Source organism: Diplotaxodon limnothrissa, linkage group LG20, assembly GCF_057381915.1.
Source record: "Diplotaxodon limnothrissa isolate DT_005_m linkage group LG20, D_limnothrissa_male_GT1.1, whole genome shotgun sequence".
Classification (NCBI taxonomy): domain Eukaryota; kingdom Metazoa; phylum Chordata; class Actinopteri; order Cichliformes; family Cichlidae; genus Diplotaxodon; species Diplotaxodon limnothrissa.
Genome location: NC_140615.1, coordinates 31,508,111 through 31,525,993, shown reverse-complemented (window position 1 = coordinate 31,525,993; position 17,883 = coordinate 31,508,111). Strand labels below are relative to the sequence as shown.

General features: G+C 40.8%; 1 protein-coding gene across 1 annotated transcript in view; it reads left to right on the top strand.

The window, feature by feature from the left end:
- Nucleotides 1–338: 338 nt before the first annotated feature.
- Nucleotides 339–17,883, top strand: part of LOC146611218 (monocarboxylate transporter 1-like) — a 32,678-nt gene continuing 15,133 nt past the window's right edge. The window contains exons 1-2 of the mRNA XM_085344168.1: nucleotides 339–492; nucleotides 17,394–17,725. Of these exons, the coding sequence (XP_085200294.1) occupies nucleotides 17,509–17,725 (217 nt within the window). The 5' untranslated portion in view covers nucleotides 339–492; nucleotides 17,394–17,508. The remainder of the gene's footprint in view (nucleotides 493–17,393; nucleotides 17,726–17,883) is intronic.

The following is a 17,883-nucleotide window of genomic DNA, read 5'->3' as shown; positions in this document are numbered from 1 at the left end:
AGGTGATGGATATAAAAAGTATTTAGGCTGCTACTCGAGACAAAGATCTCAAGCATCTCTCAATATTTCAAACCTAAACCAAATAAAACTGTAAGTAAATAGAGGCTCAGTAGAGTGACTCCATTTGGTTTCCATTCATTTCTTCTGTAAAATTAGGCGCATAAAGCACGTAGTGTGACGTGTTAGACTTCATCTTTACAAAGCAACGTCCGTTCTCCGTTGAAGTCACATATGGTTCCCGCTAGGCCCCGCCTCATAGTCGCACGTGCACGTTTTCAGCTTCCCCTTACTGCGACTATGAGATTCTTCCACATGCGCATGCGCTACGGTTATAACGCCATCACCATCCCGTAACTCCTCTCAGTCTGAGGTCTGTGGTACCCGGAGGTGGTACCGTAGCAACGTGTCGCTGTACTCCACAACAAAAGGGACACCGGGGGCCACTCGAGCTCAACCGAGCTTCCAGCGGACGCAGCCGAAGAACCTTGCGCGGTGAGTGAGCGGGACCGAGAATCCCAACGTGGCGTGTTGAGGCAAAAGATCCGCTTTTTATAGTTTTAAATCACAATTTGGGCTCAACGGCTAAAGTTGCATTAAATTAGCTTGCTCTGCTTCTCGGTTAGCCGCCTCATGTGTGAGCCACTTTCAACCCACCCAGTTCCGCTGTCGTTGTTTAGTCCGTTTACTACGACAAGGCGCACATGATTGAAGCTAAGTGGCCTTATAGGACGCTCTGAAGCGACGTGGTTTCATTTACCGTGGCGTGATGCTGACTTGCCGCTATTTTTACATCCACATGTGAAGGCAATGTGGATGTTTAAAAAAAAAAAAAAAAGTTTTGTGGCACAAACACGTGAAGGGCCTCACATCTCATCTGCTGGAGAGGTTTGTCGAAGCCGCATAAAAAAGGAATTTTAGTAGTTTCTGTGACTTTACCAGAACAGTCATACAGAAAGTCAGTGTGATGTCAATTTTGTCATTTTCCATCTCATTGTGTTGACTGAGAGTCCTCTCCCTCGTTTCCTATTGTGGTTTTCCACGGACGTTTCACTCTTCTAGTGATTTCACCCCTTCCCCCAGGGACCTTTGGGTCCCTAGCGTGCCCCCATCCACCCACAGGTCCAGTTCACTTAATTCGGTTGGCACGTCCCCACAAAGTGTTTTTCCTGGCTTAAAATGGAGCTCTTGAAAGCTTGACTAGGCATGATTAGTCTGTATTGTTTTAAGGAAATGAGTTTTTGTTATCATGCCAGTCATTTGATAAGCAAAATGTATTTTATTACTTTGGAAAGTGAGTGAAGAGTTCAGAAAGTGAACAAAATCTCTTGACTGTTGTCTGTTTGGGGGGGAGATGCCACAATTTCCAGAGACGCCATGCCAGTGCCAAGGCTGAAACTTCTTCCACTGCCTCTTATTCGAAAATGTCAGCACCATCGTCCCACCCATGTCAGTGACTATTAAAAGTCACCGCTGCAAGAAATTCAGAAGTGAGATTCAGCCTGCATATCCTGACCACTGTGGTCGTTTCCCCATGGAAAACTACTCTTAAATTTTCTGTGTAGTGCTCGTAGGTGGTGTAAAGCCTGGATACAGATGATGTGCCATCACAGAAATGGTTTCTGAAGTCATGTTATATAGCATGGACCCAAGCTTTTTTTTTTTTTTTTTTTTTTTTTTTTTGCTTTTTTTTCCGCCATCCACATCTTAGTGTTTTGAAACTGGATGTGATGAGCAAGAGAGTCTGTCTGGGAACAGTACATTTGTTGGCTAACAGCCAGTGATGGACAAATCTAAACCAGTGAACATAGTCTGGATAATCCTAATTTCTAACTCTTAATGTCTTAATGTTTTATTCTGTATGACCTGAAACTTGCGACTGAGTCCATAAAATGACCAGTAAAGAGTTCAGAAGTCAGATTAAAAGGACTCATAAAAGTTCTTATGTATAACAATAGTCTTTTAGCAGTCACAAGTGTTGCTCCATGCTAGCAATTAAACAGAAGTCAGGTTTGAGAAATTGCCCTATTTTCTTCACATTTTCAACCGAAAGCTACGTCGAGCTTTTGTGGTCAATGGCTTCATCTGGCCCAGTGTAATAAGAATTGGATTATTAGTTACTAGATTTGATATTACTGGCTGATAACACTGTTTCCAAGCATCCAAATATGATAAAGTCTCTGTTTTTGGTGTCGTGTTAGTTTGTTTCTGCATTTCAAAAAGCTCAGTCCAGTTCTCAGATTACACAGAAAGCAATGATGCAACAGCTTGAAAATATGTGAGCAGAGGGGAGAAAAAGAATCAAATCATCCCTGTTGTTTAAAAAGGTCTAATGGCAACATAGAAATTGCATCTTAGGTGTGATTTCCAGTATGTTGCATCTGACTGCAGGCGAACGTGTTATCTCACTCAATGAGTTTCACATGCTGACCCTCTCAGGGTCACGGGTGAATGGAAAGATCGCATGACAGCCACACGCAAAGGGATCCCATGCAACCCTTATTGTCCCCAAACAGCCAGAACTGTTTATTAATAGGTGTGTAACCAGGGCATGTTCTCAAGCTGTGGTGCATAAAATGAGTGATTGCTGTGTCATTTTCCACTTGCGGTGACAAGGTGACCCCTACAAGGATAAACACTGCACTGGATTTATGTTTCTTTGTAGCTACTGAGTGCTGGTGGCTGTCCTCTGAACTCTGGCCTCCCTAGTGGACTGACAGTTAAACAGCTGAACATCTCCCCCTGGGTTTCAGGAAAACACAATTTGTAGCTGACAGAAGTTATTGAAACAGGTTTTTTTTTTTTTTTGGTTTTTTTAAGTCCCTTCTATATTTTGAAAGGAAGATATCTTAAAGTTGAAATCTGAGTGTCTGCTCATATTTAACATTTAAACTTCCTGTAAGTACTATCCACACTAGTCAGAATGATTATTTACTGTGAATAATTGTCACAGTACTAGATTAAAATTTCTCACAGAAATATATCCACCATTGGAGGAGAAAGTGTAGATACTACATAGACTTTTCAGCTTTTTTTATTTTTAATTTTTTAATTTTATTTTATTTTTTTTTAAGCACATTTACCACCTGCTGTTCGTATGTTTTGTTTCAGCTGACAGGGAGAGTGGCCTTAAGAAGGTCTGTAAATGGATGTACATTCCAGGTTTATTTTGTAAACAACAGTCCCTATTTCAATGGAAATCAAGAACATGGGTACGCTTTAGGGCGGGGCTAGCAAAGTTGTTACTCTACAATTGTGCACTTTTGTTACTTCCAGTTTCAAAACACCAAGGTGTTAACATCCCATTGTGAAGGGCCTCGGCTTGAGGTTTCACAACAGGAGTTCACTAACATTATTACCATTTATACAAAGCCTACAAGCTAAAATGGCTAGTTTCAGACTGAGTGGCTGCACCAAGGCACAGTTTAAGATAAATAAGGATTACTTTGAATTGTGCAGTTATTTTTAATAGAGGCACAAGAATAAAATATGGAGCTTGAAACCAGCAGAACAGGTCCTGCTTAAACCTGTTTGCTGATTAGACTTAATAATAGTGATATACTGTTCTCCTTGTGCAACTGGAAATGAGCCCAGTAGGTACATTTGAAATCAAATTAATGTGGTTAAAAGTTCGTTGCCAAAATGCACCATGGGTGTCACAGATTCCCCTCTTCAACTATGTACGCAAGCCCACAGCTTTAACCGGACATTTCATAAGCCCAAAGTTAATCATTTGCACTAAATATTAAACTAACACTTTGCTCCAGCTGTGAGTTCTCTTATCTGTGGGGGGCCAAAAATGATACTAAATTTGACTTTGTGGACCCGGAGCTCAAATATATCTTCCCACTGAACACCTTATTAAAACAAGTTCACTTGTTCACTTTCTTTCTTGGTTGTATTCCTGTTTAAAAACACACATAGCATTTATTGGAAGATTTCCAGGTCTTCCCAGTGTGGTTTTTGTGTTACAGACATGTTCTAGCACTCAGGTATTGCCGGTAAGGTGAGCACGTAGTCAGCAGTACTTCATTATTAAATCTTTGTTGCAGGTAATCTTTATTGTTAGGACTGATCAATTCTGAGGATATGACAGCCAAATTTCAAAAACTGCAACACTCAAGTGCATCTTTGTCTTTGTGATTGTTGGCAGGTATCCAGTGTGTTAATACCAGAAGTCGTTGGTTACAGACTGCATTGTTTTGGTTCGAGAAGACACCCAGTATCTATCACCTGAATCAACCTGGGTTGGTTTAGGCGGATCTTTTGGAGCAATAGATAGTAAATGTAGTGTGGTACTCTCATTTATAGCTTTGAGCTATTTTACACTGGCACCACAGCTCTCAACCTTATAGACATTAACCAGAGCAGCAGGACGTGAGAACAGAAATCTCTTAATTTGTCAGGTTGGACTTTAAATAGTCTTGACCATGTCATCTCCCCCATAGAATAGAATAGAATGCCTTTATTGTCACTATACAGTTGTACAATGAGATACAGAGTCTGTGTAATTAGTCCATATGAAAGTTGAGCAGGTAATTGTATAGGGAATTCACACCGGATCGTCTTCCTGTTCCCTTAACCCAAGCAGCACCACATGATGGAGGGGACAAACTGTTTTCATGTGGTGAAAGGCAAGTCTGCCTGCCTGCACGTGACAAGTTCTCCACATGTTAGAAACCACAAGTTTGACAATGTCCTCAAGTGATTCTCCTGACATGGACATAGTTCATGCGTGCAAATGACTTATGTAAAGCAAGTGGGATAATATTTTAAAAAGGTGTCACAGTGACTACATAAATGCAGTGGAAAGGTCCAGTTTAGTGACTGCAGGTCAGGTGTGTCAGGTAACCTGTCAGTCACAGCAGCCACACCCGTAATTCCCTTATCCAAATGGATGAATTATTAATTCACCCCAATTAATGATAAGCGATTAAGTGATCAGATGGGAGGGAAAACATTTTCCCTCCATCTAATAATCCAAATCTGTAATTTTGGCCTTTCAGCTTGTTTGAATAAATAAAAAGTCCTGTTTAAATATTTAAAACTTGGCCTTAGAAAAAATCCATATTTTATTTTCTCCAATAAACGGGTCAGTTAAGCAGATACTCCACAACAAAGAGGAATCCTGTAATGCGAGTATCTGAATGCTATAATAGTATTTGACACTGGTCATGGTTTGAGTACGTGCATTTACACCTGCACGAGCTTTACGTGAGCATCGCTGGACTCCAGGCTAGAACATTTGCGTGTGGCAGCTGATTGTCCTCGATCAGGCCTACGTGCATGTGTACATGCACAGGCTTTGCATGCAAGAGTATAAGGATTTATGTGTACGTGAGTTTCTGAAATGCACAATGGGGCCACATTAACAGCAGTGGGGTTTAAGTGCTAATCACTGCAAGCTGGTAAACATCACACTGCAGTTATTTTGACTAGTAATATTGTTTGGTGTAATGATCAGAAAAATGGGTTCAGTTGGTTTATATAAAAACAAGTCTTAACTGAAAAGATCATCTTGTGTCATCTAAAGTAATTTTTCTGCTGTTCCAAGATATTAAAATCCAATCGAAAGTGAGAGTTCAAAACTTACGTTGTCTTATGTTCAGTCATGGGGTTAAGGAAGTCCTGAGTCATCATGATGCTGTAAAATTGCACACTCACTCCTCCCGTTGTCTTATGTTCAGTCATGGGGTTAAGGAAGTCCTGAGTCATCATGATGCTGTAAAATTGCACACTCACTCCTCCCTGGTTAACCCTCTTCTCTCTCTTCCTTCCCTTGCTTCCTGTCACCAGATTTCAGTGAGTGGCTGCAGTATCTTGTCTTTCATTTGGGAAATTAAGTAGGCCTGGTATTTTTAATCTCAGTGCTGATAGTGTTTGTCCTGCAGTCGAACCCTCTAAAGGTTGGTCATTAATCTCAGTACAAGGGCACATTGTATAAATCCAGCCTCAGTTTGATTTATTGTCAGACTTTTGTAACCTTTCACTTGCTGTACCCACTTATTTATTCTCAGTCTGTTGGATTTCAGGTAACCCCATCCCCTCTACACTCTGAGAGAAGCGTTGTTAGTGGGGATGAATGGCCTCATTGATGGTTCCTTCAGGACCTGTCCTGCTTTACTGGCGCACACAAACACCTAACTGGGCTTCAGCACAGCTCAGTAGGACCTCAGGGGAAAAGGTAGCATTATTCCGTTCCCACTGGTGAAGCCTGTTTCACATTAACAGCAGTCCGTAAACTTCACATCTCACTTCTTTCTGTCTGGGTGACATGATATCTGATGCTGGTTTGGTCTGTGACGTATAAAACGAACGTTTCTAACCGGTGATGCACATGTAGTTGGGTTTTTGCAATACATGAAGTGAGAATTTGTTTTTGTAGCAAGCCTCTTATTCGCACACTGCACATTTGCACTTGTGCTGTAGGGCAGCAGAGGTACACAGAAGTGCAAACCAAACGTTTCAATGCCCACCTGTATTCATATCTGCAGAAACACGTCTGGAATGCCTACAAAAACAAATAAACAAAAAAAACCCAGTTTTGCTTAGGAATAAGATCCACTGGCATAACCTTCATCCATGTCATTGTCAGATAATTCTACACAATCCAACAAACAATCTTGTGTCCTCCAATTCAGGTCCAGGAATCTTTTGAAGTGGATAAAACTGGAAAAAAAGAGAAATCTCTTCTTTCTGAAGGGATTTTTGGTTTCCAGGTACCCTTAAACAAACTTGGAGCCATCATAAGATGGGTAGCTCTCACAGTAACTTCTCCAGGCAGCTTTAGGTCTTTATTTTTTACTCAAGGCCTTTGATGTGCACTACTATGTAGTAGCTTTTTCTTTTTTCTAACTGATTTTTGTGTGTAGTCCTTTTTGGTTGACAGAACATCCCACGGTACAGTGTACTTGTTTTCTGGGAATCTTTCGGTAAGAGCATGCAAGATTCACCTCGAGCAGCTTTTTTTGATTCATGTATGGGAAGCGCATCTGTAACTGGAAGGTCGCCGGTTCGATCCCCAGGCTCTCTGTCCTGGTTGTTGTGTCCTTGGGCAAGACACTTTACCCTACTGCCTACTGGGGGCCGATATGGCAGCCTCGCTTCTATCAGTCTGCCCCAGGGCAGCTGTGGCTACAACCGTAGCTTGCCTCCACCAGTGTGTGAATGCGAGAGTGAATGAATAGTGGCATTGTAAAGCGCTTTGGGTGCCTTGAAAAGCGCTATATAAATCCAATCTGTTGTTATTATTATACTATACTATAGGGCTGCACGATTAATCGTTAGAAAATCGCTATCTCGATTCATACTTATGTGCGATCTCATTTCCAAATGACAACGATTATAAAAATAGAAAAAAAAAGACGACGATTGTACCGCATTTAGGGCTGCCACAAACGATTATTTTGATAGTCGACTAGTCACCGATTATTTTTGCGATTAGTCGACTAATCAGATCATCATCCATTGGACGTACGGCGTACAGCTTATTGCACCAGCAGCATCTGGTCTTGTATAACTATCATTAGCTTACAGCTTGAAGTGTTTGTGCTAACTAAAAATAAAGACAAGATGGTAGTTTATTAATTTTTAATGAAATTTGCAGATTGTTTCGGTGAAGTTTAATAAACTCCTTGCTTTCTAAAATATAACAGGACACCGGAGTATATTATCCAGCGTCTCAAACTTCTGATGATCAGCTGTCTGCTTGAAGTTTATTTAGCTGTGCAAAAACTATAACTTTAATCTTAGCCAAACCGATTTACTCAGGAACAAATAAAATACTAAAGAAAGCCAAACAATAACATTTTAAGTTATCTAAGTGACTTATATATCATGTTTAACCTGAGTAGCGAAAGACAGTGGTGGGTTTGAAAACGATTTGCCGGGAGTCCGGTGTTCTCACGGCTCTAGTTAGCCTTGCCCCCGCCTAGCTAACGAGCTAGTGGGTAACAGACGCCTCCGAAAACGTTGGAGAGCCTTTGAAAATATGTGGTGTCTTGATAAACTGAGCAGATATTTGAGGTTTACACAGCTACATTCTCGCCTGAAAATATGTTAAACGTTTATTTTGTGACCCAGAAAGAATAATAAGAGTAAAGTTAAAACTAACTAGCTGCCGCCATTGTTGACAACTGCGCTGGGCTGCGCTATGAATTCTGGGACACAGCTTCTTCTTCTTCGGGGTTTAACGGCAGCTGGCATCCTTGTACATGCAGTGCTGCCATCTTCTGTTTCAGTCCGTTATTACACCCTTAAATCCTACTACTCATTCCTGCGTCCTTTGTGATCTTACAAAGCTTCAAACGATGCGTCGACTATTAAATTAGTCGTCGACGATTTTAATAGTCGACATAATCGTGACTAGTCGACTAATCGTGGCAGCCCTAACCGCATTTTGATCCGGGACGTAATCTGCATGAAATCAAGCGCTCACTCTTCCTGCTCAACAAATGACAAGCCTTATACCACGTGATACAGAAGCTGTGCCGTGTGATGCTAAAATTAGCAGGGAAAAAACAACGGAGAGCACGTCAGGGATGACGAGAAAGTGACAGGAGAAAATCCGTCCCGGTCAACCACCCAAACATCAATAACGGGAACCTTATACAGCGCTTCCCTATACACGTCGAACTCCCGCAGGCACAAAGAAATTACGGAGGCTATCACTTATCACCTGACCAAAGATATGGCTCCCATCAACACTGTGCAAAACGAGGGATTTAGGAGAATGATCAACACCCTAGACAAACGCTACACAGTGCCGCCCCGCAACTATTGTTGCACTACCTGCTCTATACACGCAGCGTCGAGCAACGGTGGAGACGGAATTTCAAGCAGTACAACATTTTACGGCAACAACAAAACGTGAGACATTTGTTGTTTTTATGTTTATTTATTGTTTTTATGTTCAGTCTCAACTGTTACGAAGTTGATGTGCAGTTAATAAGTGCAATAAATATTTATACTGGAAAGGAAAATCGTGAGAGAATCGTGATCTCAATTCTAAGCCAAAAAATCGTGATTCTCATTTTATGCAAACCGTGCAGCCCTACTATACTATACTACTAATGAAAAAGGGGTAGTTTAAAAAACACATTCTTTTTAGTTTCCTGTCAGGAAGTTTACACCCATATCAAACACTCTGAAGACACAGAGCAGTAATGAGGTTGATTACTACAATTAAGGCTAGTAACAGTCAAGGCTATTTGTATATGATACAAACAAAGTTTGTAATGGGGCAACTGTTTTGCATGGACCAAATTATTCAAAGTTTGCTTAGCTTGCTGTTGGTCTACAGAGCATCACTGTTCAGAAAATATCACATTTCCTGGAGAAATTGAAAGTAATGTGTCTTAGTCTTGGTATGGTTAGTATGGTGCTAAAATGGGATCCAGTATGCAGAAAGAAACATTATATGTTGTTATAAGCTGTTCCCTTTCCAAGTGTAATTGAGAAGCTGGCGTGTTCAAGCCAGATCTGGCCTCTGATGACCTTTCTGTCCCAAGTACATAAGGTAACCCACGGTCACGCAAGGCTATGTACAGTACAAAGAACAAAATACAGATTAACTTGCTTTAAAAAGCTTCTTTTTATTAGCTTCAGTTACCAAAGACTGAATTGCAGATATTGCTCTCCTGATCTGCGACATCTTTCATTCATGCTTGAAGGCATTAAAAAAGGGAACATGGCTTATTGTAACATCCTGTGTTTTGATCTGTTTTTCCAGTTATCAAATTGCAGCTGTGCAACTATTTCACTTTGTTTCCGTGAATAGAAAAATCAACGCATTGTGTAAGTATTGATTTACTCATAGGTATAATAAAGATTCACAGATCCCGATCAGTTTTAAGACCCTGACTTTTGGCATCTGTCAGTGTTTTAATGACATTTCAGCGTTAAATGAACTCTACTGGATTTTAATTCATAAGCGAGAGGGAAGGAAATATGTACTTAAAAAGAGGCTAGTCTTCCAAGAACTGATTATGTTTAAGTGTAGTAAAACCTTCCCAACAAGTGTAAAGGAACATGGTGAGTAGGGCTGCCACAAACGATTATTTTGATAGTCGACTAGTCACCGATTATTTTTGCGATTAGTCGACTAATCAGATCATCATCCATTAGACGTAAAACTACAGCTTATTGCATCAGCAGCATCTGCTCTTATATAACTATCATTAGCTTACAGCTTTAAGTGTTTAAGGTCTGTGCTAACTAAAAATAAAGACAAGATGATAGTTTATTACATTTTAATGAAATTTGCAGATTGTTTCGGTGAAGTTTAATAAACTCCTTGCTATCTAGAATATAACAGGACACTGGAGTATATTCTGGAGCATCTCACACTTCTGATAATCAGCTGTCTGCTTGACGTTTATTCAGCTGTGTAAAAACGATAACTTTAATCTCAGACAAACTGATTTACTCAGGAACAAATAAAATACTAAAAAAAAAAGCCAAACAATAACATTTTAAGTTATCTAAGTGACTCATATATATTTAACCTGAGTAGCGAAAGACAGCGGTGGGTTTGAAAACGATTTGCGGGGAGTCCGGTGTTCTCACAGCGCTAGTGAGCCTAGCCCCCGGCTCGCTAACGAGCTAGCGGGTAACAGACGTCTCCGAAAACGTCGGAGCGCTTTTGAAAATATGTGGTGTCCTGATAAACTGAGCAGATATTTGAAGTTTACACAGCTACATTCTCGCCTGAAAATATGTTAAACGTTTATTTTGTGACCCAGAAAGAATAATAAGAGTAACATTAAAACTAACTAGCTGCCGCCATTGTTGGAAACTGCGCTGGGCCGCGCTATGAATTCTGGGACACAGCTGCTTCTTCTTCTTCTTCTTCGGGGTTTAACGGTAGCTGACATCCTTGTACATGCAATGCTGCCATCTTCTGTTTCAGTCCGTTATTACACTCTTAAATCCTGCCACTTATTCCTGCGTCTTTTGTGATCGTACAAAGTTTCAAACGACGCGTCGACTATTAAATCAGTCGTCGACGATTTTGATAGTCGACGTAATCGTGACTAGTCGATATAATAGCCATATAATATCTCAAAAGGTCACATTATTTTTATGCAGGTAAAACTGGATGGAGATGACCTCAGTGTCATCCCTTCCTTTTCAGGAATGGTGACACATGCTCATTGCACAGACCACTTTTAGTATGAGTAGTAACATAATAGGTCTGTTAAACCCATATGATGAAATACACCGCGTGTTGGCACTCTGCAAAGTGCAGACCAACTGGGATGTGGTAAGCTCTCTCAACCTTACCTGCTGGTCTTCCTCCTGGGTGCTTGAATACTTGAAATGGTGCTGAAGCATACTTGCTATACACGTGTATCGGCAACCAGCTCGCGTGTTTATTCATAAGCGCAGGGTTCTCGCCAGTGGACTTGAAGCCCAGCTGGAACTTGAATACCTGCAGCAAAATCTTTTCCTATAAGCAATGACTTTGCATAGAAGGCCTGCTGTATTTCAAAGGCAGTGGGCCCAATTATCTGTCATAAGTGCACTTCATAGGTAGCAAAACAAAATTCAACTTTATTTACACAATAGCAGTCTCTTCCTAATTTCCTTAGGAATTAATGAAGTATTCTGATTCAAGGTGATTTATATTGTAAGATGGACCTTACAATAATACAGAGAAAAGCCAAACAATTAAACGTGTTTTGAGCCAGCACTTGGTGACAGTGGGAAGGAAAAACTTTTTTTTTTTAAACAGGAAGAAATCTTGTACTGCAGAGTAGGGCTGCCACGATTAGTCGACTAGTCACGATTACGTCGACTATCAAAATCGTCGACGACTGATTTAATAGTTGACGCCTCGTTTGAAGCTTTGTAAGATCCCAAAAGACGCAGGAATAAGTAGTAGGATTTAAGAGTGTAATAACGGACTGAAACAGAAGATGGCAGCACTGCATGTACAAGGATGCCAGCTGCCGTTAAACCCCGAAGAAGAAGAAGCAGTGTCCCAGAATTCATAGCGCAGCCCAGCTCAGTTTCCAACAATGGCGGCAGCTAGTTAGTTTTAATATTACTCTTATTACTCTTTCTGGGTCACAAAATAAACGTTTAGCATATTTCCAGGCGGGAATGTAGCTGTGTAAACCTCAAATATCTGCTCAGTTTATCAAGACACCACATATTTTCAAAAGCGCTCTGACGTTTTCGGAGACGTCTGTTACCCACTAGCTCGATGGCTAGCCGGGGGCAAGGCTCACTAGAGCCGTGAGAACACCGGACTCTGGGCAAATCGTTTTCAAACCCACCGCCGTCTTTCGCTACTCAGGTTAAACATGATATATGAGTCACTTAGATAACTTAAAAATGTTATTGTTCGGCTTTTTTTTAGTATTTTATTTGTTCCTGAGTAAATCGGTTTGGCTGAGATTAAAGTTTTTACACAGCTGAATAAATGTCAAGCAGACGGCTGATTATCAGAAGTGTGAGATGCTCGAGAGTTTACTCCGGTGTCCTGTTATATTTTAGATAGCAAGGAGTTTATTAAACTTCACCGAAACAATCTGCAGATTTCATTAAAATGTAATAAACTATCATCTTGTCTTTATTTTTAGTTAGCACCTTAAACACTTAAAGCTGTAAGCTAATGATAGTTATATAAGAGCAGATGCTGCTGGTGCAATAAGTTGTACGTCCAATGGATGCATGATCTGATTAGTCGACTAATCGCAAAAATAATCGGTGACTAGTCGACTATCAAAATAATCGTTTGTGGCAGCCCTACTGCAGAGCTCTGTTACATTTGCGTAGTTGGCTAATTACTAGCCTATTGCTGTTAAATGTTGTCAGTCGTTAAAGTGGCTCTAAAGCAGTTGAATTTTGAAGAACAAAGACTGAGTCACATTACTATGATGCAGGCTGATAATTGTCTTTTATTCACTCTGTGTGCTGAATGTGAACAAGGTTCTCACCGGCTTTCTCTCTTGATGGGAATTGTCGTACGTCTGCTCCTTTCAATTTTATCAACTCCCTCAACCACAGGTTGTACTAGTTGGAGTAGTGAGGGTGAATTGCCACTAGCTGCCACTTTCCCATATGACAGCAGCAGCTCTTGGTACATTGTAATTAGGTTAGAGCAGGGGTAGGCAACTCCAGGCCTCGAGTGCCGGTGTCCTGCAGGTTTTAGATTGCACCCTGGGTTAACACACCTGAATCAAATGATTAGTTCATTACCAGGCCTCTGGAGAGCTTCAAGAAATGCTGAGGCGTCACTTAGCCCTTTAAATCAGCTGTGATGGATCATGGACAAATCTAAAACCTCCAGGACACTGGCACTCGAGGCCTGGAGTTGCCTACCCCTGGGTTAGAGGAAAGTAATGGCAACATGAACACTGAAGTGAGTAGGTTTACCCATAAATTGGTACATCTTTACCCAGGGCCTTTTGTGAATCCCAGCCCGATTTTATGGAAATGATCTGGCTCATAAGCTCCAAAATGACAAAACCCGACTTTTATAAAAAATACAAGTTAAAATCTAGGAATAAATTGCAGTGAAAGTAACAGTTAGGAGTGATTCAATATGCCTTAATCAGTCCTTCATAGGGTCTGAACTCTGAGCTTATGGAGCCTTAGACTACCAATACAAGAGGCATGAACTTTAGGACAAGATTTAGGCTACGTTCATACTGCAGGTCTTAATGCTCAATTCCAATTTTTTGATCAAATCTGATTCTTTCTTTTTTTTTTCTTTTTTTTGTCTGCTTGTTCACTCTACAAATAAAATGCAACAGCAAACGCGCTCTAGTGTGAACCCTCAAAGCGGCCGCATGCGCAAAAGAAGACGTCACACACAACGCGCTCTGTTTAGACCCAGACCAAACAGCATTGTTTGACTGATGGACCTTGGAGAAACTGAAAGCTCATTATAAAAGCCAAATAAGCAAAAAGTTCAAATGACACGAGTCTGTGCTTTAAATTTGGCTGATGCAGTCTTTAGCCTAGTAACTTAGTTCCCTTCTGTCCAACACAGGCAGAGGTAATGGCTGCACAAGTTTCAGCATGTGAGAGAAGAGTGAACAGTGAGAGCTGTGGGGATGTGCTGTGAGCATGGGGCTGGGTTAACCAGTCACTCTACATCTGTAATGATTGGTGGAGCATGGTTGTTTACAACATGATCAAGGCTAAATGCTGTGTTGGAGAACTTGACTCCTGGCTGTTCATTTCTTACTGAAAGACTGGCTGGATGCTCTTGAAGTTTCCCAGAACTAGAGCTGGGCGATAGAACGATAACGATATGTATCGCGATATAACTTTTACTCGATAGAGAAATTAAGCTATCGCGATAGACCTCGCAGCTCTTGTCCTCAAAAAAAAAAAAAAAAAAAAAAAAGGTCAGCCAATCCAAATTAAGTAGCGCAGAGCCGAACCAATCACAGCCGCAGCGTCACGTCGCGTGACTTGTTACTTACAGCACAAGTGCCAAGCCGCACGTGTGTTTGTTTGGGAAGCAGCCAGCGGGTAATGGAGCCAGCTCGTAATGGAGGAAATGAGTGTGCCGACTAGAAAAATCAACCGAGCGTGACCGAAGAGAAAACAGATGATGGTTCCAATGCCGGAGAGATTGTCAAACGGAAGAGCCATAGAAGTTCCGTAGTGTGAAGGTATTTCGGCTATTTCAAGTCTGACAAAAAACAGAGTAGCGTGCACTGTAAATTGTGCCGAAAGCAAGTCTGGAAATACAATAAACTGGTGCATGCGTCACACTGTGCGCCACGTTATTGTTTCGGTGAAATGAATTTCTACAATACTGTTAATTCTACTCTCTGCAGTGTTTAAATGCTTACATATACACACAGTTACTGTCCGTCCACACATACGACTCGGTTCTGCTTCTATGCCCCAGCTTTGTTTACTTTTTCCCACAGAGGCTTCTAGACTTCTGATTGGCCAACATTTCTGCACGGTTGGGAATCTAGCGCCACCTGCTGCTTTGGCATGTTCATAGCAGCGTTTTCCTTCATTTCTGCCTTTATGTGTGGACGGGATTATTTTTTAAAACGAAAACGGAAAATCTCCGTTTTCAAAAATACCCGTGTACGTGTGGACGTAGCCTCAGTCTCTGACTGGAAGCGCTAATTCGTCATTCGGCTTTTGTCAGACTAAAGTAACTGTTAAAACTGTTTGAAAAGCTCAGCTATACAACAAGGAGAGATTGAGAATTTCCTTTTAGTTCTCAGTTTATTTGATGTTGACAAAAGTTAGTCAGTTTTGTCTGTTCTTCTGTAAAACAAACTAAGATTTATTTTTAGAATTAATATTTTGTTTCTAAGTGGAATTGACAATTTAGTCTGTTTCGTTTGTCCTATTTTGAAACTTAAATGCTTTAGCGGCTGCCTTTTGTGTAGTTTGCAATATTTGCCTTTATTTATCTGAAAAAGTCTCATGTTCCTTAAGTACATCTACCCTGTTGAACTTATTATGGGAAATAAATATTTAAATAAAAACAAGCTGCTGATTATTTCACATTTTACTTGTGAGCAACGGCACATTTAAATCTTACAAATATAGTTATTTGGCTTATATCGTGATAGATATCGTTATCGCCTGAAATGAAAAAAACATATCGTGATATGAAAAAATCTCATATCGCCCAGCTCTACCCAGAACACAGTCCTCTTATTCAGTGCACTAAAAATTGGTTTAAGTGATTTGAGTGGGAGCTTCTCTATGACTCTGCTTTAAATAGCATCAGTATAGAGCTATAGTGTCCCTTCAGTCTATTTTTGGTTAATAAAGGTGTGTTCTAAAGTCCATTTAAGGTAAAGCAAAACCAAACAGTAGCAGAGATGATGTCAGAGCCAGCTATAAATAGCTCAGTTGTCTGTGTGTGACCTAAATTGGAAAGGGGACATTTAGATGGTTGCATTCATAGAAGCAGATCAGGAATTTCCAGCTGTAAATGTGCCAAACACTTAATGAAAACCTTACAGTGAGTTTAACAGGAAACATGACAGCTATCTGGGTTGCAAGCTGCTTTGGACGAGCAGGTTTTGAGATGTGATTGAAGCGAACAGTAATTCTTTTGGGGCTGCTGGTTATTTTTTTTATTTTTTTTTTTACACTAAGTTCACTAAATAGCTTCTGTGTTTGGCTTTCTCTGCCATGAAATGAGTCTGATGCAACAACTTTTTTTTTTTTTTTTTTTTTTTAAATAAAGGTTGTTACGTTTCCGATTTCTTCCATTTCAAAGGGAGGAGTGTTTCTCAAGAACTGAACACGAACAGGAATGTTTTAAATGGCACAGTTACCGGGCAATTGAGTTTCATCAGAAGAGAAATAAGATAAGAGCTTCATGATTCCTGCTTGCTGTCTGTGCAAGTGGACATTAAGCACTTCACCTAGAAAGGCTAATTTACATCATGGAGCAGGGAATAGATTGAACCTCTCTTCTTAATTTCTGTGCAAAACATAAACTCTGACTGTAGGGAGACCAACAAAGAACAGGCCAAAGCTAACTACTTACGCCATCTTATCTTAGATAACAATAAAACGGAGTACGCCACACCCTGGCCTTGTTCATTGTTTTTTTAAAACTTGGTTTTCACCAGTTGATCAATGGTCCTTCAGGTCTTGAATTTCGACATGACTAATGATTGCCAGCTGAGCTGTTGGCGTTTCATCAGACCCAATGGTGCCAACGTTTATAATGCTGTGGAATTTTATATCGATAAAGTAATTCACCAGGTCACCAAATGGCAACATGTATGAAGACATTTGGCGTTTACCTTTGTACCCAATTAAAACGATGGCTGAGAAAGAATAAAACGTTGGCAGGTGTTCTTTGGGAATTGAGAATGTCATATATCGGGGCTTCAAAAGGGTGGTGGCTTTGGCATGATGTCCCCTGATCTATCCATCTGTCCATTAGGCTGTCAGTCGACTGGCTTGCGAGTCCCTTGGCCTTAGAGTATTAATTTTCATTCTGAAGCTTCAGTTGCAGGTTTCTAGCATTATACACCCCTGCGGCACTTTTGTGTCTTACTGGCACAACTCAGCTAAGATGTGTTGTTAGTCACACCAGCACTCTTCCTGCTATGACGAGCAGGGTTTTTCCTGGCTGAGAAATCCACCTTTGGGGGACGACCCTGCATACACGTGTGGTTGCAGTATCCTTGGTGACTTTTAATTCCTTTTGAGGAAGACCAGATCACCTGAGATTTGTCAGAATATTAAAAGTTTTAAAAATAGTAAATGTCTTTGTATTAGTATGACAGGTCTAGTATTATGAAGACTGTACTTTGATTTGGTGCCTTGTAAGTGGGAGTAATTTAGATAAGTTCTGAGGAATTTTCTGTATCGCAATCACCTTGTTGCACAATCTTTCTGGATTTTAACACACTCCCTGCTCTTCGCTTCCTTCACAGGTACAGCTTCTACTTCCAGTTTGTGCTGCATCCTCTAATCCTGTGACGCTCCGCTGTCCTCCAGGAACAGCCTTAAACACAATTTCCATCGTCATCCCAGTTGTCGTGAGCAGATATGCCTGCAGCAGTGGGCGGGCCAGTAGGGTACACCCCTCCTGAGGGTGGCTGGGGTTGGGTGGTGGTGTTGGGGGCCTTCATCTCCATTGGCTTCTCCTACGCCTTCCCCAAATCCATCACTGTGTTCTTCAAAGACATTGAGGTCATCTTTGATGCCACACCAAGTCAAGTGTCCTGGATCTCCTCCATCATGCTGGCTGTCATGTATGCAGGAGGTGAGTGACCAGCCGTCAACATCAACAACTAAAACCTTGACGTGTCCTTAAGAATTTTATTTATTTATTTTTAAATTGGTTTGTTGTCAGGTGTTATACAAATGCACAAAGATGTTTGTTTTTAGACCTTTTTATTGTGGCCACTAAACCAGAATTAA